This window comes from Poromitra crassiceps (genome assembly GCF_964638095.1).
Source record: "Poromitra crassiceps genome assembly, chromosome: 1".
Classification (NCBI taxonomy): domain Eukaryota; kingdom Metazoa; phylum Chordata; class Actinopteri; order Beryciformes; family Melamphaidae; genus Poromitra; species Poromitra crassiceps.
In genome coordinates this window covers 1,141,372-1,163,667 of record NC_139623.1, presented here as the reverse complement: position 1 = coordinate 1,163,667, position 22,296 = coordinate 1,141,372, and the positions used below count along the sequence as shown (strand labels likewise).

Below are 22,296 nucleotides of genomic sequence, written 5' to 3'. Positions count from 1 at the left end.
ACGTTAGCTGCAAACTCAGGAGAAAACAATGAGCTCTCGTGGCTCCTAATCATACAGAAGCTACACAATTTGACTTTCAAAATAAAAGCGCTCATGTATTACTGCATGACTCACTACAGGATCAAACTGACTTTTCAAAGGCACAACATTATGTTCATTTAAAACACGTTTCTATGTGAATGTGTTCTTTATTTCCTCTTTGGTACTTGGGGTATTTCAGATCACACACACACACGCAAACACGCACGCACGCACGCGCGCGCGCGCGCGTGCACTACGAGCCACCGTCATTGTTTACAAGCTAAAGCCTATCAGCGTGCTCCTAATGCGAGCTCCATTCCGGTAGGACAGACTTCACTTCATGTCAGCTGTCAGGCTGTCAATGCGGTTTGTTGCCACACAATAAACCAGCGGTTTGTTCCAAGCCAGTGGGATCCTTGACTCGCTCTCACACGGCAGCCAATCAGCGTTGAGCGGCGAGCGACTGATGCCGGCGTATTTTCGCTCGAGTTGGGATATTTCATCTCGAGCGACGAGCGTATTTTCTCCCTATCGCTCTGTCTCTGCCGCTCGGACGCCCAGCGATTTTTCTCCCAGGCCAATATACGCTCAATCGCTCGTTTGCATTGACTTTGTATGTAAACTCGACGCCAGCGAAAAACTTTAATAGGTCGGTGTGAACGCACCTTAAATAAGATATCAAAGCATGAGGTTTGAGACAGGAATAGAGAGGTGCAACAATCTAAATAAGATATCAAAGCATGAGGTTTGAGACAGGAATAGAGAGAGGAGCAACAATCTAAATGAGATATCAAAGCATGAGGTTTGAGACAAGAATAGAGAGAGGTGCAGCAATCTAAATAAGATATCAAAGCATGAGGTTTGAGACAGGAATAGAGAGGTGCAGCAATCTAAATAAGATATCAAAGCATGAGTTTTGAGACAGGAATAGAGAGAGGTGCAGCAATCTAAATAAGATATCAAAGCATGAGGTTTGATACAGGAATAGAGAGAGGTGCAGCAATCTAAATAAGATATCAAAGCATGAGGTTTGAGACAAGAATAGAGAGAGGTGCAGCAATCTAAATAAGATATCAAAGCATGAGGTTTGAGACAGGAATAGAGAGAGGAGCAGCAATCTAAATAAGATATCAAAGCATGAGGTTTGAGACAGGAATAGAGAGGTGCAGCAATCTAAATAAGATATCAAAGCATGAGGTTTGAGACAGGAATAGAGAGAGGTGCAGCAATCTAAATAAGATATCAAAGCATGAGGTTTGAGACAGGAATAGAGAGAGGTGCAGCAATCTAAATAAGATATCAAAGCATGAGGTTTGAGACAGGAATAGAGAGAGGAGCAGCAATCTAAATAAGATATCAAAGCATGAGGTTTGAGACAGGAATAGAGAGAGGAGCAGCAATCTAAATAAGATATCAAAGCATGAGGTTTGAGACAGGAATAGAGAGAGGTGCAGCAATCTAAATAAGATATCAAAGCATCAGGTTTGAGACAGGAATAGAGAGAGGTGCAGCAATCTAAATAAGATATCAAAGCATGAGGTTTGAGACAGGAATAGAGAGAGGTGCAGCAATCTAAATAAGATATCAAAACATGATGTTTGAGACAGGAATAGAGAGAGGTGCAGCAATCTAAATAAGATATCAAAGCATGAGGTTTGAGACAGGAATAGAGAGAGGTGCAGCAATCTAAATAAGATATCAAAGCATGAGGTTTGAGACAGGAATAGAGAGAGGTGCAGCAATCTAAATAAGATATCAAAGCATGAGGTTTGAGACAGGAATAGAGAGAGGTGCAGTAATCTAAATAAGATATCAAAGCATGAGGTTTGAGGTTAATTGCTTTTTATAGATGACTCAGCATGTTTGTAAACAAACAGATTGTCTATATTTCAGGGTGCAACTGCCATTCATTTTAAACAGCAGTTCATGGTGAAACCACACCCTCTTTGAACTCTAACTACTCCTTCATACTTTAAGCTAGATACTCTATTTAAACTTTAAACAAGTCACCACATTTAGGACTCTATCACCTTAATTCATCTTTAATTTATCTTTCGTACTGTTTGAGAAATCGTAGTTTAAGTTTATACTTTTTTCAACCTTTTTAACTCATTGAGTGCCAATGACGACAGTTGTCGTCAATTCGAATACTAACGTAGAGTGCCAAAGACGACGATTGTCGTCAATTGCGTTTTTTGATGGTGGGACGTGGATCAATGCCCGATACATCTCCTGTACAAATATTGTAGCTATTGGAGGTCTACAACCTATTTTACCGACCCAGTAGGTGGCGACAGTGCTCTCCAGATTACAGAAAGGTCTGGAAAACAGGAGGAAAAAGCCGTGATCAAAGAGAAACCGATGCATGCTGCAGCCAGAGCCATATAGATTGCTCTGTCTGCAGCTGACGTTGTCTGCGAACCGCAGTCAATCCGCGCACACAACTGAGCTCCTCTGCCCCTGTCTGTCTGTCTGCATAGTTTCTTCACACGATTAGCCGCCAGAAAGGCAGCACCCGACGCCGAAGGGCCAAACCTTTCCCTGCAGTCCGGGTTGGCATTTCCTTGTCGCGCTGGGAGCCGCCCGGCGCACACAAACGGAGCGCTCCGAAAATAGACTGGGTGCGTGAGGCTGTGTAGTGTGGGGAGGAGTTTGCAGCTGAGGGGGGGAGAGGGGGGTGGGGCACACAGTGCACCACACAACTACACCACGTCACTACATCAGAAAATATTATCTTCAGACTCAGTGAATGTGCTTGAAATGCTGCATTTCACAAAAGGCGGAATAACTCAGCTTCTAATTTGAAAAGTGTCTTTTTGCTCAAAACAGCCTATCTTCTCCGGCTCATAACTAAAGAACGGAAAATGGGATCAATAAACTTTTTTTTGCAGATGATAGAAGAGAGTCTCATCGTTCTTGGTGCGTGTTCGGTGTTTACATAGTAATATCACACAATATTCTGTGGGCCTCGAGAAATCACTGAAAACGCTCTGAAACTCTGGCACTGGGAGCGTCCGTTCTCCAAAAGTGGCTGGCACTCAATGAGTTAATAGGACCCTATGGAGCCAGTCTAATGGGTGTACTTTTGTATGAAATTCACACATTTGAAACTGTGACAGTTCAGAACTACATATTTAATATCCACACTACATGTAGGCCTATAATATATCAGACCCTTTATCTATTTCTGCTCTTACTCACAATGTCTAAATATAAGCAACTTTAAATCTAGTTTTCTGGGACTCCGGCCCGGTATTGTGTTGTATGTGTAAGGTATCAGTAGGTGGCACTATGGCGAATACCATGAAATCTGGCACTGAACTCCATCAGGTCCCCCTAAGCGCACTCCCCGAGCTTGAAGTCAATCAGACGAATGGTTCAATAAATCACTTTTTGTGTTTGCCAGTAGGTGGCACTATGCCAAATTGCATGAAATTTGGTCGGCACTGGACTCCATCAGGTCCCCCTAAGCCAGTGGTTCTCAAACTTTTTCTGTCATGCCCCACTTTGGAGGAGGAACAATGTTCATGCCCCACCGCCCCAACAAAATTGTAACAAAAGAGTCCAAGTTTAACTTTTATTGAAATAACATCAAGATCATTACCATTCCTTTCTATTTTCTTTCAGTAATGTTGTCCAAATGAAAAATAACTTCCATTTCAATTTTATACAATTTTTTTTGACTGCTACTGTACATCTGTGCTTTTTTAAACAATAAATTAAAATAATCAAACAGAAATTGCAATTGCAATCACTTTGCTAGAACAAATTTAACTATCTATTCAACTTTATTACAAGTGCAAAATTAACCCTTTAAACTGGACAGAAATAGTTATTTTTACATATAAAACTCTATATTGCCTGATATTAAAATGTTTATGATTTTAACATTTTCAGCCATATCAACCAGCCAGCACTAATAATAGTTATTGTTTATTCTTGAGTATTGCTTTTGCAAACTTTTGTACATGTTTTCTGAAGAAGAGATCCTTGTGTAAACTCCTTGTTTAAAAAGAGTGACATGTTGGATTCTCATTAGTGCACTGTTCTGAAATGAGTTATGATCATGTAAAAACTGTCCCAAGGATCTGGTTTGTGTTTTCATTTCAGTTCTGGACTCAATGTGTGACAGAATGTGATAAATCCTTTACTTTAGGTTTCAACAACAGAGGCAGTAAAGAGAGGAGATGATGCAATATTCTAGCACAGAATAGAAACTAGATGTGATAAATGTTGGTATCTCAGCTGCTTTCAAAACTCACATCAGAAGGAAAATACAGAGGTCAGGTATTTTCACTGATATTAATGTGCATGTAAAGCCACATTTGAATTGTGGTCTGTTGAACAGTATCAGTAATACTGACCTGAGAGTTTCCAGTCTGCAGTGTGGACTCTGCAGTCCAGCAGAGACCAGCTTCACTCCAGAGTCCTCTAAGGGATTCTTACTCAGGTCCAGCTCTCTCAGACTGGAGGACTGGGAGCTGAGAACTGAGGCCAGAACTTCACAGCTTCTCTCTGACAGATTACAGTCACTCAACCTTAATGGATATGAAAAGATAAGGACATTTTATTCTTTTATCATTTCAGTCACAAAACTCACACAAACAGATTATTAATTAATGCAAATATAGATACAGGCCCCTATTCTCCCACAGGCCTTCGGCGCTAAAACGGGCCTTCGGCGCTAAAAAAACGTGCCTTGCGCCTGCCTCAGGAAGATATCAACATGGCTTTACGCTGCCAAATGCGCTTTAGGCCGAATGGGCGTGGCGCACTCCCTGAATGGGCGAGAATGGGCGTTTCGGCGTTAAATATCCGCCTAATGATATCTTCCCACCTGGCGTAAATTTAGCGCTTTGCGCTTTTGAAAACCAGGCCTATTCAGTGCGCCAGTTGCGTGGAGCGCTCCCCTCTGGCTCCCCTCTGTCACCCTTCTCTGTGTCACTCTCTCCCTCTCTCCTCAGTCTGACAGGCACAATACGACTCTCTCTCTCTGACTCCCTCGCTCAGACAGACACAACACACTTCCCATAGGAAAAATAAGTTGTAAGTTCACTGCCTGGCATGTCCCAGCATGCATTGTGGTACTCCATTTCGCTACTAAATAGCAACCAAATGAGCCGAAAACCTATATAAAGGTAGATCTAAATAATGTGTAATGGTAACACAACCTGCAATTGTAGAACATTTCAATATTGGACCAAATAAAACATCGAAATGAAAACACCACCCTATGTGAAACATATATGTCCTCCTGGGCCTATATATATCCCTTGTCGATTTAACGTGATTTAGATAAGTGACAGCGGAACGCGCTTCTACTGTCATCTGCTATACTGTGATGTCCGCTCCAATAACTTGGCCCTACTTCACATTTAGTCTTACAATAAAAACACATTTATGCAATGACTTTACATAATGTAGGGTATATTTATGTGCATCATCCTTCCTGCAGCAGGCGAGAGAAAATGATATCTTTCTGGACAAACTTTCACCAATCTAATAGCCTATATTTTTCTAGCAGATGCATTTAGAACATTCTTTTCACTTTGATCTTGCTATAGTGTAGGGTATTTACATGCTTGCAGTATTTAAACTGCAGTTAGATTGGTTTGAGAAGCATAATAATATGGAATAATAGCCTATATATGGAGACAGACAGACTGGATGAAGGGGGGGGGGGGGGGCAGAGCGCTTGGCTTTGTCTGGTTTTACCGGATTTGTCCAGGAATTGGAGCTTAAAAGGCAAGCGTGTGACTCTTTACTGCAATTCTCCAATGAGCGGACTATGCATAATTTTACGCTTAAAAGGCGTGGTTATAATGGTTGAGGCTGCGTGTAGCGCCGATACCAAGATAGCGAGTGCGCTGGTCCACACCCACTTACTGCGCTAGGCGGCCTAGCGCTAGGCGGCCTAGCGCTAGGCCTTAAACGCAGTTTCTATGCCGATTGCAAGGATAGGGCCCACAGAGTTCAGTATGGCATCTAGGCTCTGATGATGTCACTCTCTGTAGCACTGGTTCAAATCCTAGTTGCTCTATTCTGAAGCAGCTGGAGATGTGACAGTGAACTATGTCTGAGACAGGAATAGAGAGAGGAGCAGCAATCTAAAGGTGCGTTCACACCGAGATATTTATTTTTCGCTCTGTCGCTTGATTCAACCCTTTGGAATCGCTCTGTCGCTCTGTTTAAATCGCTCATCAACAGGCACACGAAATGACGGACATGTGGGGGATATAACGTTACGCAATGTCATGCTGTTTGTCCACTACGAGCCACCGTCATTGTTTACAAGCTAAAGCCTATCAGCGTGCTCCTAATGCGAGCTCCATTCCGGTAGGACAGACTTCACTTCATGTCAGCTGTCAGACTGTCAATGCGGTTTGTTGCCACACAATAAACCAGCGGTTTGTTCCAAGCCAGTGGGATCCTTGACTCGCTCTCACACGGCAGCCAATCAGCGTTGAGCGGCGAGCGACTGATGCCAGCGTATTTTCGCTCGAGTTGGGATATTTCATCTAGAGCGATGAGCGTATTTTCTCCCTATCGCTCTGTCTCTGCCGCTCGGACGCCCAGCGATTTTTCGCCCAGGCGAATATACGCTCAATCGCTCGTTTGCATTGACTTTGTATGTAAACTCGACGCCAGCGAAAAACTTTAATAGGTCGGTGTGTGAACGCAGCTTAAATAAGATATCAAAGCATGAGGTTTGAGACAGGAATAGAGAGAGGTGCAACAATCTAAATAAGATATCAAAGCATGAGGTTTGAGACAGGAATAGAGAGAGGTGCAGCAATCTAAATAAGATATCAAAGCATGAGGTTTGAGACAGGAATAGAGAGGTGCAGTAATCTAAATAAGATATCAAAGCATGAGGTTTGAGACAGGAATAGAGAGAGGTGCAGCAATCTAAATAAGATATCAAAGTATGAGGTTTGAGACAAGAATAGAGAGAGGTGCAGTAATCTAAATAAGATATCAAAGCATGAGGTTTGAGACAGGAATAGAGAGAGGTGCAGCAATCTAAATAAGATATCAAAGTATGAGGTTTGAGACAGGAATAGAGAGAGGTGCAGCAATCTAAATAAGATATCAAAGCATGAGGTTTGAGACAGGATTAGAGAGAGGTGCAGCAATCTAAATAAGATATCAAAGCATGAGGTTTGAGACAGGAATAGAGAGAGGTGCAGCAATCTAAACAAGATATCAAAGCATGAGGTTTGAGGTTAATTGCTGTTTATAGATGACTCAGCATGTTTGTAAACAAACAGATTGTCTATATTTCAGGGTGCAACTGCCATTCATTTTAAACAGCAGTTCATGATGAAACCACACCCTCTTTGAACTCTAACTACTCCTTCATACTTTAAGCTAGATACTCTATTTAAACATTAAACAAGTCACCACATTTAGGACTCTATCACCTTAAATTATCTTTAATTTATCTTTCGTACTGTTTGAGAAATCGTAGTTTAAGTTTATACTTTTTTCAACCTTTTTAATGGGACCCTATGGAGCCAGTCTAATGAGTGTACTTTTGTATGAAATTCACACATTTGAAACTGTGACAGTTCAGAACTACATATTTAATATTCACACTACATGTAGGTCTATATAATATATCAGACCCTTTATCTATTTCTGCTCTTACTCACAATGTCTAAATATAAGCAACTTTAAATCTAGTTTTCTGGGACTCCGGCCCGGTATTGTGTTGTATGTGTAAGGTATCAGTAGGTGGCGCTATGGCGAATAGCATGAAATCTGGCACTGAACTCCATCAGGTCCCCCTAAGCACACTCCCTGAGCTTGAAGTCAATCAGACGAATGGTTCAATAAATCACTTTTTGTGTTTGCCAGTAGGTGGCACTATGCCAAATTGCATGAAATTCGGTCGGCACTGGACTCCATCAGGTCCCCCTAAGCCAGTGGTTCTCAAACTTTTTCTGTCATGCCCCCGCCCCAACAAAATTGTAACAAAAGGGTCCAAGTTTAACTTTTATTGAAATAACATCAAGATCATGACCATTCCTTTCTATTTTCTTTCAGTAATGTTGTCCAATTAAAAAATAACTTCCATTTCAACTTTATACACATTTTTGTGACTGCTACTGTACATCTGTGCTTTTTTAACACGTTCACTGCCAATGACGAGTTGACTCGTCAAAAAAAAAAAAAAAAAAAAATGTTGACGGTGGGACGTGCATCTAACCCTTTTACATCTCCTATATAAATATGGGAGCCACCGAACGTGTACAACCCATTCCACCGACCCACTAAGTGGCGACAGTGCTCTCCAGACTAGAGGAAGCCAAGCAAAAAGCAGCTTGAGGAAGCCATTCTCATGAAAATGGATTGGCGAAAACGCTTTCGCTTTCGTGCTGGGAGCTGGCGGTGGGGGATTGCAAATTTGCATAATAGATTATGGGTGCAACACACTTTGAAACACCTTTGAAACACCAGCAGAAATCCCAGAATCGCAAGCAGCTTCATTCCAGCTGAGCTCACAACCGAAAACGAACGAGCCTCATTCTCATACTGTAGGCGAAAACGCTTTCACGCTGGTGCACACGGGCGCACAACGGTGGGGGGTTCCAAAAATAGACTGGGTGCAAAACACACTTTGAAACACGCAGCATAAAGCCTAGAATCGCACAAAGCTTCATCAAAGCTCTCAACCGAAAACCCAAGAAACGAGCAGCCCCATCCAGACTCGCCGACGAGGGGGCCGCCAGGGAGGGAGGCTGCTCAAACTCGCAGCAGCAGCAGCAGCAGCAGCAGCAGAAACTCGTTTGTGACAAACGCTGCTGAAAGCCACCAGAGACACGCCCACGGAGGGAGGAGTTTGAAGGAGAGGGGGTTCAGAACTATATTGTTTAGATGTCTGATGTCTCACTGATGCCAAAAATAAATGGTTAAAGTGACTGTTCTGCCTGTTTGATTGAATTTGACAAAACTGCGATTATCTCAGCTTTCAGTCTCAGACGCTGAAACCATGCTGTACTCAACGGCTAATATCTACATAACTACTAACTCTACAAACTAACTCTTTTAGACAGAGAAAGCACACATTCTATTAGTACTTTTGAGATATTTTGTGTTCACAAAGTCCAAGCAGAACATAATCCTCGGCTCTTGTAAGATGAGCCAGAATCATCAAAAAAAACCTTTGGCAGAAGCTACCTACAGTAAAAAAAAAAAACGGCTGGCAGTGAATGTGTTAAACAATAAATTAAAATAATCAAACAGAAATTGCAATTGCAATCACTTTGCTAGAACAAAGTTAACCATCTATTCAACTTTATTACAAGTGCAAAATTAACCCTTTAAACTGGACAGAAATAGTTATTTTTACATATAAAACTCTATATTGCCTGATATTAAATTTTTTATGATTTTAACATATTCAGCCATATCAACCAGCCAGCCCTAATAATACTTATTGTTTATTCTTGAGTATTGCTTTGGCAAAACTTTGTACAGGTTTTCTGAAGAAGAGATCGTCGGGTAAACTCCTTGTTTAAAAAGAGTTGTTGGATTCTCATTAGTGCACTGTTCTGAAATGAGTTATGATCATGTAAAAACTGTCCGAAGGATCTGGTTTGTGTTTTCATTTCAGTTCTGGACTCAATGTGTGACAGAATGTGATAAATCCTTTACTTTAGGTTTCAACAACAGAGGCCGTAAAGAGAGGAGATGATGCAATATTCTAGCACAGGATAGAAACTAGATGTGATAAATGTTGGTATCTCAGCTGCTTTCAAAACTCACATCAGCAGAAAAATACAGAGGTCAGGTATTTTCACTGATATTAACTCATTGAGTGCCAGCCACTTTTGGAGAACGGAAGCTCCCAGTGCCAGAGTTTCAGAGCGTTTTCAGTGATTTCTCGAGGCCCACAGAATATTGTGTGATATTACTATGTAAACACCGAACACGCACAAAGAACAAGGAGACTCTCTTCTATCATCTGCAAAAAAAAGCTTATTGATACCATTTTCCGTTCTTTAGTTATGAGCCGGAGAAGATAGGCTGTTTTGAGCAAAAAGACAGGTTTCAAATTATAAGCTGAGATATTCAGCCTTTTGTGAAATGAAGCATTTCAAGCACATTCACTGACTCTAGCTAATATTTTCTGATGTAGTGACGTGGTGTAGTTCTGTGGAGCCTGCGTGCCCCACCCCCCTCTCCCCCCCTCAGCTGCAAACTCCTCCCCACACGCACCCAGTCTATTTTCGGAGCCTCCGTTTTTGCGCCGGGCGGCTCCCGGGCGGCTCCCAGCGCGACAAGGAAATGCCAAACGGGACTGCAGGGAAAGGTTTGGCCCTTCGGCGTCGGGTGCTGCCTTTCTGGCGGGTAATCGTGTGGAGAAACTATATGCAGACAGACAGACAGAGGCAGAGGAGCTAAGTTGTGGGCGCGGATTGACTGATGTTCGCAGCCAACTTCAGCTGCAGACAGAGCAATCTATATGGCTCTGGCTGCAGCATGCATCGGTTTCTCTTTGATCACAGCTTTTTCCTGCAGTTTTCCGGACCTTTCTGTAATCTGGAGAGCACTGTCGCCACCTAATGAGTCCTTAAAATAGGTTATACACCTTCAATAGCTCCCATATTTGTACAGGAGATGCCTGATGCTTTGATCCACGTCCCACCGTCAAAAAACGCAATTGATGAACATACTCGTCCTTGGCACTCTACGTTACTAAACGAAATGACGAACATACTCGTCCATGGCACTCAATGAGTTAATGTGCATGTAAAGCCACATTTAAATTGTGGTCTGTTGAACAGTATCAGTAATACTGACCTGAGAGTTTCCAGTCTGCAGTGTGGACTCTGCAGTCCAGCAGAGATCAGCTTCACTCCAGAGTCCTCTAAGTCATTCTTACTCAGGTCCAGCTCTCTCAGACTGGAGGACTGGGAGCTGAGAACTGAGGCCAGAACTTCACAGCTTCTCTCTGACAGATTACAGTCACTCAACCTTAATGGACATGAAAAGATAGGGACATTTTATTCTTTTATCATTTCAGTCACACAACTCACACAGATTATGCATTAATGCAAATATAGATACAGAGTTCAGTATGGCATCTAGGCTCTGATGATGTCACTCCCTGTAGCACTGGTTCAAATCCTAGTTGCTCTATTCTGAAGCAGCTGGAGATGTGACAGTGAACTATGTCTGAGACAGGAATAGAGAGAGGTGCAGCAATCTAAATAAGATATCAAAGCATGAGGTTTGAGACAGGAATAGAGAGAGGTGCAGCAATCTAAATAAGATATCAAAGCATGAGGTTTGAGACAGGAATAGAGAGAGCTGCAGCAATCTAAATAAGATATCAAAGCATGAGGTTTGAGACAAGAATAGAGAGAGGAGCAGCAATCGAAAATAAGATATCAAAGCATGAGTTTTGAGACAGGTATAGAGAGAGGTGCAGCAATCTAAATAAGATATCAAAGCATGAGGTTTGAGACAGGAATAGAGAGGTGCAGTAATCTAAATAAGATATCAAAGCATGAGGTTTGAGACAGGAATAGAGAGAAGTGCAGCAATCTAAATAAGATTTTAAAGCATGAGGTTTGAGACAGGAATAGAGAGAGGTGCAGCAATCTAAATAAGATATCAAAGCATGAGGTTTGAGACAGGAATAGAGAGAGGTGCAGCAATCTAAATAAGATATCAAAGCATGAGGTTTGAGACAGGAATAGAGAGAGGTGCAGCAATCTAAATAAGATATCAAAGCATGAGGTTTGAGGTTAATTGCTGTTTATAATAATAATAATAATAATAATAATAATAATAATAATAATAATAATAATAATAATAATAATAATAATAAATTGAACTTGTCTTGCACTTTTCATTTTGGGTAAAATCTCAAAGTGCTACAGTAGTAAAAATAATAAAAATTACTAAAAGGATAAAAATTAAAAGGGAAAATAAGATAATAAAAAATTAAAAGATTAAAAGAACATTAAAAGGACATTAAAAGTGACAGTTTTAAGGAAAAGCTTTGCTAAAAAGGTGAGTCTTGAGTCCAGTTTTAAAAGCGTTAATAGATTGTGGGGCTCTCAGATGGTCAGGGAGAGCATTCCACAAACGTGGGGCGGTGGAGCAGAAAGCCCGGTCGCCCGGTGCGCAGGTTTGTCTTGGGTTGCTCTAGGAGGTTGGAGTTGGATGACCGGAGTGATCGGGTAGAGGGTTTGAGGGTGAGAAGTTCTTTGAGGTATGGGGGGGCATTGCCGTGGATGCACTGGTGAGTCAGAAGGGAAATCTTGTATTCGGTTCTGGAGGTGATGGGAAGCCAGTGGAGAGAACGGAGGACAGGGGTGATGTGGTCAAACTTTCGCACTCTCATCAGGATCCTAGCAGCACTGTTTTGTATATATTGGAGCCTTTGCAGGCTCTTGCTAGGGATCCCGATGAGAAGTGCATTACAGTAATCCAGCCTGGAGGAGACAAAGGCATGGACCAGTTTTTCAGCATCGGGCATGGTGAGAGTTGGGCGGAGTTTGGCGATGTTCCTGAGGTGAAAAAATGATGTCTTGCAGAGGTGTTTTATGTGTGTCTCGAGTTGAAGTTGAGGGTCCATTTTTACGCCCAGGTTGGTGACTGTGGTTGAAAGGGAGAGGTTGTGGCCGGAGAAGGAGATGCTGGTTATGGGGCATGTTTTGATCTGGTGGGGGGTGCCTATGAGCATGGCTACAATTTTGGAGCTGTTTAATTGTAGAAATTTGTCCGTCATCCATGCCTTTGTCTCCTCCAGGCAGGCTGTCAGAGTGGATGATGGAGATGGAGGTGAGGCTGCTCCTGAGATATAATTGCGTGTCATCAGCATAGCAGTGGAATGATAACCCGTGCCGGCTAATGACTTGGCCAAGGGGAAGCATGTATAGGATGAATAGGTCGGGACCGAGTACGAGTACCCAGTACCGAGTATAGATGAATCAGTATGTTTGTAAACAAACAGATTGTCTATATTTCAGGGTGCAACTGCCATTCATTTTAAACAGCAGTTCATGATGAAACCACACCCTCTTTGAACTCTAACTACTCCTTCATACTTTAAGCTAGATACTCTATTTAAACATTAAACAAGTCACCACATTTAGGACTCTATCACCTTAAATTATCTTTAATTTATCTTTCGTACTGTTTGAGAAATCGTAGTTTAAGTTTATACTTTTTTCAACCTTTTTAATGGGACCCTATGGAGCCAGTCTAATGAGTGTACTTTTGTATGAAATTCACACATTTGAAACTGTGACAGTTCAGAACTACATATTTAATATTCACACTACATGTAGGTCTATATAATATATCAGACCCTTTATCTATTTCTGCTCTTACTCACAATGTCTAAATATAAGCAACTTTAAATCTAGTTTTCTCGGACTCCGGCCCGGTATTGTGTTGTATGTGTAAGGTATCAGTAGGTGGCGCTATGGCGAATAGCATGAAATCTGGCACTAAACTCCATCAGGTCCCCCTAAGCGCACTCCCCGAGCTTGAAGTCAATCAGACGAATGGTTCAATAAATCACTTTTTGTGTTTGCCAGTAGGTGGCACTATGCCAAATTGCATGAAATTTGGTCGGCACTGGACTCCATCAGGTCCCCCTAAGCCAGTGGTTCTCAAAGTTTTTCTGTCATGCCCCACTTTGGAGGAGGAACAATGTTCATGCCCCACCGCCCCAACAAAATTGTAACAAAAGGGTCCAAGTTTAACTTTTATTGAAATAACATCAAGATCATGACCATTCCTTTCTATTTTCTTTCAGTAATGTTGTCCAATTAAAAAATAACTTCCATTTCAACTTTATACACATTTTTGTGACTGCTACTGTACATCTGTGCTTTTTTAAACAATAAATTAAAATAATCAAACAGAAATTGCAATTGCAATCACTTTGTTAGAACAAAGTTAACCATCTATTCAACTTTATTACAAGTGCAAAATTAACCCTTTAAACTGGACAGAAATAGTTATTTTTACATATAAAACTCTATATTGCCTGATATTAAATTTCTTATGATTTTAACATTTTCAGCCATATCAACCAGCCAGCACTAATAATAGTTATTGTTTATTCTTGAGTATTGCTTTTGCAAACTTTTGTACAGGTTTTCTGAAGAAGAGATCCTCGTGTAAACTCCTTGGCCCCTATCGTTGCATCGGCGTAGTTTCTAGGCCGAGCGCCTGGCGCAGTGGGCGTGGACCAGCGCACTTGATATCTTGGTGTTGGCGCTACACGCAGCCTAAAGCATTACAACCATGCCTTTTAAGCGTAAAATTATGCACCATCCTGCTCATTGGATAAGTGCAATAAACGAATCACCCGCTTGCCTTTTAAGCTCCAATTCCAGTGGTCCAGCAAAACCAGACAAAGCCAAGCGCTCTGCCCCCCCCCTCCCTTCATCCAGTCTGTCTGTCTCCATATATAGGCTATTATTCCATATTATTATGCTTCTCAAACCAATCTAACTGCAGTTTAAATACTGCAAGCATGTAAATACGGTACACTATAGCAAGATCAAAGTGAAAAGAATGTTCTAAAGGCATCAGCTAGAACAATATAGCCTATCCCTATATGATGAGATTAATTAGATTGGTGAAAGTTTGTCCAGAAAGATATCGTTTTCTCTCCCCTGCTAGGATGGTAGGATATGCACATAAATATAGCCTACATTATGTAAAGTCATTGCATAAATGTGTTTTTATTGTAAAACTAAAAAGTGAAGTAGAGCCAATTGATTGGAGCGGACATCACAGTAGGACATGACAGTAGAAGCTCGTTACGCTGTCACTTATCTAAATCACGTTAAATTGACAGGGGATATATTTAGGCCCAGGATGACATATAGGTTTCACATAGGGTGGTGTTTTCATTTCAATGTTTTATTTGGTCCAATATTGAAATGTTCTACAATTGCAGGTTGTGTTACCATTACACATTATTTAGATCGACCTTTATATCTATTTCGGCTCATTTGGTTGCTATTTAGTAGGGCTGTGCCGATTCACTTATCTCCCGATTCGATACTATCACGATACTTTGGTGCCGATTCGATATATATTGCGATTCACGATTATTGCGATTCTACGATTATTGCGATTCGATATTACGATTTATTGCGATTTTTGTTTATTTTTTTCTTTTATTTTTTCAGTTTGTTTGCTTTTTTACACTAGATTAGAACATGGGAAAAGTTGAATCATACACTAGAGACTGTATATTATATATCATGAGTAGGGCTGGGCGATATAGTTAAAAACAGGGGCGGACTGGGATCATAATTCAGGCCGGGCATTAGATACCAAGCAGGCCAGGCCGATATGGGCCAACGCGCGTGAAATTTGGGCCGTTTGAAGCCAGATTTGGGTCCAATTTTACAATGAGATGCACCCACTTTAACCCTGAAGTGTAATTATTACTTCAGACTAACTAATAAAGTAATAAAACCACTAGTAAACCAGTAGGCGGCGCCTGGCCTGCTGTTCAGTGAGTGGCCTGACTGCAAGCACCCAAAAAAAAAAAAAAAAAAAAAAAAAAAAAAAAAAAATTTAATTTGCGATTATCGATTCTGGAATAAAAGATCGATCCAAAAAATCGTGACATTAAAAATCGCGATACTTAGGTGAATCGATTTTTTCCCCCACCCCTACTATTTAGTAGCGAAATGGAGAAGCCCATTGCATGCTGGGACATTCACAGGCAGTGAACTTACAACTGCTTTTTCCTATGGGACGTGTGTTGTGTCTGTCTGAGCGAGGGAGTCAGAGAGAGACAGTCGTGCCTGTCAGACTGAGGAGAGAGGGAGAGAGTGACACAGAGAAGGGTGACAGAGGAGAGCCAGAGGGGAGCGCTCCGCGCAACTGGCGCACTGAATAGGCCTGGTTTTCAAAAGCGCTAAGCGCTAAATTTACGCCAGGTGGGAAGATATCATTAGGCCGATATTTAAGGCCGACACGCCCATTCTGGCCCATTCTGGGACTGCGCCACGCCCATTCGGCCTAAAGCGCATTTGGCAGCGTAAAGCCATATTGATATCTTCCTGAGGCAGGCGCAAGGCACGTTTTTTTGCGTTCAAGGCCGGTTTTAGCGCCAAAGGCCTGTGGGAGAATAGGGCCCCTTGTTTAAAAACAGTGACATGTTGGATTCTCATTAGTGCACTGTTCTGAAATTAGTTATGATCATGTACAAACTGTCCCAAGGATCTGGTTTGTGTTTTCATTTCAGTTCTGGACTCAATGTGTGACAGAATGTGATACATCCTTTACTTTAGGTTTCAACAACAGAGGCAGTAAAGAGAGGAGATGATGCAATATTCTAGCACAGGATAGAAACTAGATGTGATAAATGTTGGTGTCTCAGCTGCTTTCAAAACTCACATCAGCAGGACAATACAGAGGTCAGGTATTTTCACTGATATTAATGTGCATGTAAAGCCACATTTAAATTGTGGTCTGTTGAACAGTATCAGTAATACTGACCTGAGAGTTTCCAGTCTGCAGTGTGGACTCTGCAGTCCAGCAGAGACCAGCTTCACTCCAGAGTCCTCTAAGTCATTCTTACTCAGGTCCAGCACTCTCAGACTGGAGAACTGGGAGCTGAGAACTGAGGCCAGAACTTCACAGCTTCTCTCTGACAGATTACAGTCACCCAACCTTAATGGATATGAAAAGATAAGGACATTTTATTATTTGATCATTTCAGTCACACAACTCACACAAACAGATTATTAATGAATGCAAATATAGATACATAGTTCAGTATGGCATCTAGGCTCTGATGATGTCACTCCCTGTAGCACTGGTTCAAATCCTAGTTGCTCTATTCTGAAGCAGCTGGAGATGTGACAGTGAACTATGTCTGAGACAGGAATAGAGAGAGGAGCAGCAATCGAAAATAAGATATCAAAGCATGAGGTTTGAGACAGGAATAGAGAGAGGTGCAGCAATCTAAATAAGATATCAAAGCATGAGGTTTGAGACAGGAATAGAGAGAGGTGCAGCAATCTAAATAAGATATCAAAGCATGAGGTTTGAGACAGGAATAAAGAGAGGTGCAGCAATCTAAATAAGATATCAAAGCATGAGGTTTGAGACAAGAATAGAGAGAGGAGTAGCAATCGAAAATAAGATATCAAAGCATGAGGTTTGAGACAGGAATAGAGAGAGGTGCAGTAATCTAAATAAGATATCAAAGCATGAGGTTTGAGACAGGAATAGAGAGAGGTGCAGCAATATAAATAAGATATCAAAGCATGAGGTTTGAGACAGGAATAGAGAGAGGAGCAGCAATCTAAATAAGATATCAAAGCATGAGGTTTGAGACAGGAATAGAGAGAGGTGCAGTAATCTAAATAAGATATCAAAGCATGAGGTTTGAGACAGGAATAGAGAGAGGTGCAGCAATTTAAATAAGATATCAAAGCATGAGGTCTGAGACAGGAATAGAGAGAGGTGCCGCAATCTAAATAAGATATCAAAGCATGAGGTTTGAGACAGGAATAGAGAGGTGCAGTAATCTAAATAAGATATCAAAGCATGAGGTTTGAGACAGGAATAGAGAGGTGCAGCAATCTAAATAAGATATCAAAACATGAGGTTTGAGACAGGAATAGAGAGAGGTGCAGCAATCTAAATAAGATATCAAAGCATGAGGTTTGAGACAGGAATAGAGAGAGGTGCAGCAATCTAAATAAGATATCAAAGCATGAGGTTTGAGACAGGAATAGAGAGAGGAGCAGCAATCTAAATAAGATATCAAAGCATGAGGTTTGAGACAGGAATAGAGAGATGTGCAGCAATCTAAATAAGATATCAAAGCATGAGGTTTGAGACAGGAATAGAGAGAGCTTTCCTCACGGGAAAGCCGTCCTTTAACGTTATATCAAGCTAACGTTAGCTTAGCTATAGCAGGCGGACCGGCGTAACGTTAGCTCCCTGCAGTGCAAGCAGGCGCTGCAGAATGCAGATGGCCACGGCCAGTCAGGACAGAAGAGTAGCGGATGTGACGTCGGCCAAAACAAGCCAAAAATGAGGCCGGAGATGACGCGCAAGGAGAGATTGGGGGCTGCAATAAAGGCGACTGTCGTAAGACCAAAACACACCGCAGTTTTAATTATTTTACATGACTATTTTGTTACCCGCCACGTGGCGGACAGCCCTTTTATGTCACTCGCCAAAGCTAAAATATGCCACAACCATTCCTGACTTGTCCACTGGGGGTTGTGATGCCCTAATAGCGTAGAAGGCAGTTTGTAATATGTAGCTCAACATTGTTATGCCCGAGACAATGGACTTGACCTTTTTGTTAGTGTGGATCAGCATAATATCTGCCTTATAGACTCAATCCATCTGAATTATGGATGGGCCGGGAACCCTATGTTGACAGGTTTCCCGGCCCAACCAGCTGATAAGACACGTCATCACCAGGAAGTCAGATGACAGCTCTGAAGAAGGCTGTAGTTACAGCCGGAAACGTCAGCAGGTAAAATAACATCATACTCTACTAATTTGTCTGGAAATAAGAAAACTAAAAACATCAATCCATCTGAAATCAGACCATTATGTTTCCTAACTGGTCCATTTTCCTTGAATTCTTTAACCAACCACATAGATAAATCTGGTGTTTGTGCTGTCGTATCTGGCCCATCTACTTTCTACTATCTTATAATTATCTTCTATTTTTATCATTAAGTTATGAGTGTAGTTATGGATTAGGGGTTAACTAAAGAGGTTAACTAGGAGTGGAGGTCAGGTGGGAAACAAGCAGGCAGGCTCAGGCAGGCTCTTCTCAGAGCGTGGGAGATGAACAATAAAAGTGGACAGCTGCAGGGGAGACACACAGAGACACAGTGTTTTAACAAAGGGGTCTGATTAGTATCAGGGTGTGACTAGGAGATTTACACACAAACGTACAGGTTTAGGGCGCAGAGAGGATGAACACACACACTCAAATACACTCAAACACAGTCACATGCACATATTCTGGTGTGATACTGAGGGGAGACAGTGGGGGCTAAAGGGGGAAATGACCCCTCAGGCCATCGTAAAGAGAGATAAGAGGCCATTTGGTTGCTACAGGGAAACAGGGAGAGAGGAATTCCTTTCAAAGATGAGAGAGGCAGCTGTCAGATGGGGGTTTGCTTGACAGGTGACACACGTAGCTGCTCTACTGGAGGACACACACATCTAAGAAGGGAGCTGATTGGATGATAGAGTGGGGCGTAACACTGTGAGAGTAGGAGGTAACTTAACCTAAGGGAGTTTTTATATACAGAGGACGCAGGGTCAAAGTTCAGAGGACGCACTCAGAGAACAGACCAAGACCACCTCTCCATGGCATACAGAGCCATGACAAATATCACATTCTGCAAATAAAACAACACTTCAAATAGACTAGAAGTGTCAAAAGACAAATAGATGTCCTGTGGTTCATCTTCGTCTCCCAATGTATCTGAAACACGACAGTGCCCTGAATGCCAAGTAGTTAAAATAAGTAAACGTTTGTTTAGCTCCAGAATGGATAAATACTGTATGTTGTTTTGGTATATTTTCTACATCTCACTGATATTCAACAGGGAGGAACAATCTAGATTGATAACAGGAACTATCTTTGTCAATATCTTTGTCAAACAGGGAGTATCTTCTGGAACCGACATGAAAAGAGTTCAGCACCTTTTCTGGACAGAAAGTTCTGGGTCAAATGCCTGACCAAATCGTACAATAATGTGGGAATAAGAACACACATGGGATCATGAATATGACATACTCATGTGATCAATGGGCTATGGGTCACTATTTGTATGCCTACATGTAGCCTACTGGTGCATAATAGCTGTCAAAATGTTTTTCCTCTTGTTATTACTGTCATTTTTATTACAGTAATAAGCTCCAGATTTCTATTAAATCAGGCCAAATGTACAAAGTCATCATCACCATGCACTAACTACAGCTTGGTTTGTGAAGGTGCAGAATCAAATTTATTTTTAAAATAGGTGCCTGCAAAACTCCCACATCCTGTCTGATTTCAAATGGAATGACTCTACAGACATGGTCCAATTAAGTGTCAGCACAATATTCATATAATATTGATGTCAGCACAGAAATAAAATATGCTGTCTGACCTGAGAGTCTCCAGCTGACAGTGTGGACTCTCCAGTCCAGCAGACAGCATCTCCACACCTGAATCTTGTTGCTTGTTGTTACTCAGGTCCAGCTCTCTCAGATGGGAGGGGTTGGACTTCAGAGCTGAGACCAGGCCAGGCCAAGCATAGTGAGTCTTTGAGAGTCCACAGCCAGAAAGTCTGTGATCACAGATTTAATGCAAGATTAGTTCTAGCATTCTAGCAGAGCTGAGATTAAGCCCCCATGCATCAAAACATATACAGCATACTACTTTGAATAACAACAACAACAATAATAATAATAATAATAATAATAATAATAATAATAATAATAATAAATATAGCCGCAAGCGGCGATCCGGGGTCCAAGCTTCCGGTGACTTGGGGGTTATATGTCAGATAATATAGACACTGAATTGCACATTTAGTCAGAGTTGATATGTGCACAATTGTACCAAGTTTGTAGTAAGTAATATGTAGTAAGTAGCAGCGGTGGTGGTGGTGAGCCAAATGGTGGCTGTCAAAGAGGACTTTTTCTAGGCAAACTGTCATAATTTCAAATCCTATGTTCCTGATAAGCTTAGATTTGTTAGCCATGAGTGGACAGCTTACTGAGGTGTTGCTTTTGTGGTGTTCCGAGTCCATCGGATGAAGATAGTGTGCAGCTTCTACACTTCTGATCATGGTTATAGATGTGCTCATTGAGGAAAGGATAACTGTTCCTGAATGGTGATCCAAGTAATTGGTTGTCACAATGAAAAGCCGATGCTTTTGTAGTAGTGGTGGTGGTAGTCATAAACCTGGTCTGCATAAGCACAAGGCCAGAATTTGAACCATTTGTCATGAAATTAAATTCAAATCCTAACTGTTACTAGGTACTCCACATGGTACATTCATAGTGTCTCTGTATAGGTATAACAAGAATACTATTCAGGTTGTGTAAATCACCCTTTAAGTCAATCTGTTAGTGGCTTAATAGGTTATCAGTTAACAAGTTACTTGTGTTATTCAGATGTTTTAAAAAGGTAAGCTTGTGCACAATGGACATCTACAAGTTGGCAATAAAAGTGTAAGCTCAAGGTTGACTAAAGGAGTTAGGATATAATGCATAAAAAACGGGGACAAAAGACAGCAAAGGAGGCATATATGATTCAAACAACGTTTTTATTGCAAATAGTTTTTATTAAATGAAAAACTTAAAGTAAAAAGAAATGTATCAATACATTTTGTCCTTGTGTGGGGCTGAGTCGGGGTTTCTGGACTGTTTGGAGGGACTGTCGAGTCTTGAAGTCAAGTCTGAGTCAGGGCTATGGTTTGATTGTCTATTATGTCAAGTTGGATGTGATTGAGCATGAGGATGGCTTCTTCAATTGTCATTTGAGTTGGTGATTTTGTAAGCAGTGCTGTGATAAGTGCGAGTGGGATGGTGTATGATGTTTCCTGGTTATTGATGGACAGAGAGAATTGGATATGTGTTTTGCGGTTGAGTTTTTCTGTTTTACGGCGTTGATTGCATTTGTGACATTTGTATGAGTGAGTCAAAGTTTACAGTAGTGATGCGTGCCAAAAACAGAAGTACTTGTTTGTGACGGTGGCAGAAGAGACTTCACCATAGATAGATGGTTTGAGTGGTGGGTGGTGGTGGTTCTCTGTATGATTCAAGTGCAGTGGTGGGTGTTGATGTTGTGGTTGGGGTGGTTGTCAGATATTTATTGGCTTTGTATGCATGTATGGATAGGTTGTCAGGTGGTACCAGTCGTCGGTGTCAGGTTTCCAGTCCCCCCACACAGCTGGGTCAATGGTTGGGTCACTGAGGAGGAAGGTTGTTGTGTTCATGGTGGTGCCGGCTGAGGTTGTTGCTTCAGTTGTGGGTTTTATCAGTTTGATTACTTTGCAAGTGATGTTGATCTGTGGAAGAGCATGGCATAAACAGACAAATTAGTCATAGGAAGTAGTATGTTAGCTTTTATAACAACTAGTTCACATTGACATGACTCCATTTGCATATAGGTTGACTTTAGAAAATCTGGAGTATGTAATTCAAATTCAAAGATTCAAGGCCAAGGTTCAGTAGGTGGAATTTTGTTTTTGCATGATATTGTATGTTTTATCTAATGTCACTGCTGTGGCATAGGGT

General features: G+C 41.5%; 1 protein-coding gene across 1 annotated transcript in view; it reads right to left on the bottom strand.

The window, feature by feature from the left end:
- The window catches only part of LOC310781925 (uncharacterized protein), an 84,113-nt gene that overhangs the window by 3,076 nt on the left and 58,741 nt on the right, over window positions 1-22,296 (bottom strand). Inside the window, exons 9-12 of the mRNA XM_083642567.1 lie at window positions 20,160-20,339; window positions 16,519-16,692; window positions 10,831-11,004; window positions 4,386-4,559 (exon numbers count right to left, since the gene is read on the bottom strand). Coding sequence (XP_083498693.1) covers window positions 4,386-4,559; window positions 10,831-11,004; window positions 16,519-16,692; window positions 20,160-20,339 — 702 coding nt within the window. The remainder of the gene's footprint in view (window positions 1-4,385; window positions 4,560-10,830; window positions 11,005-16,518; window positions 16,693-20,159; window positions 20,340-22,296) is intronic.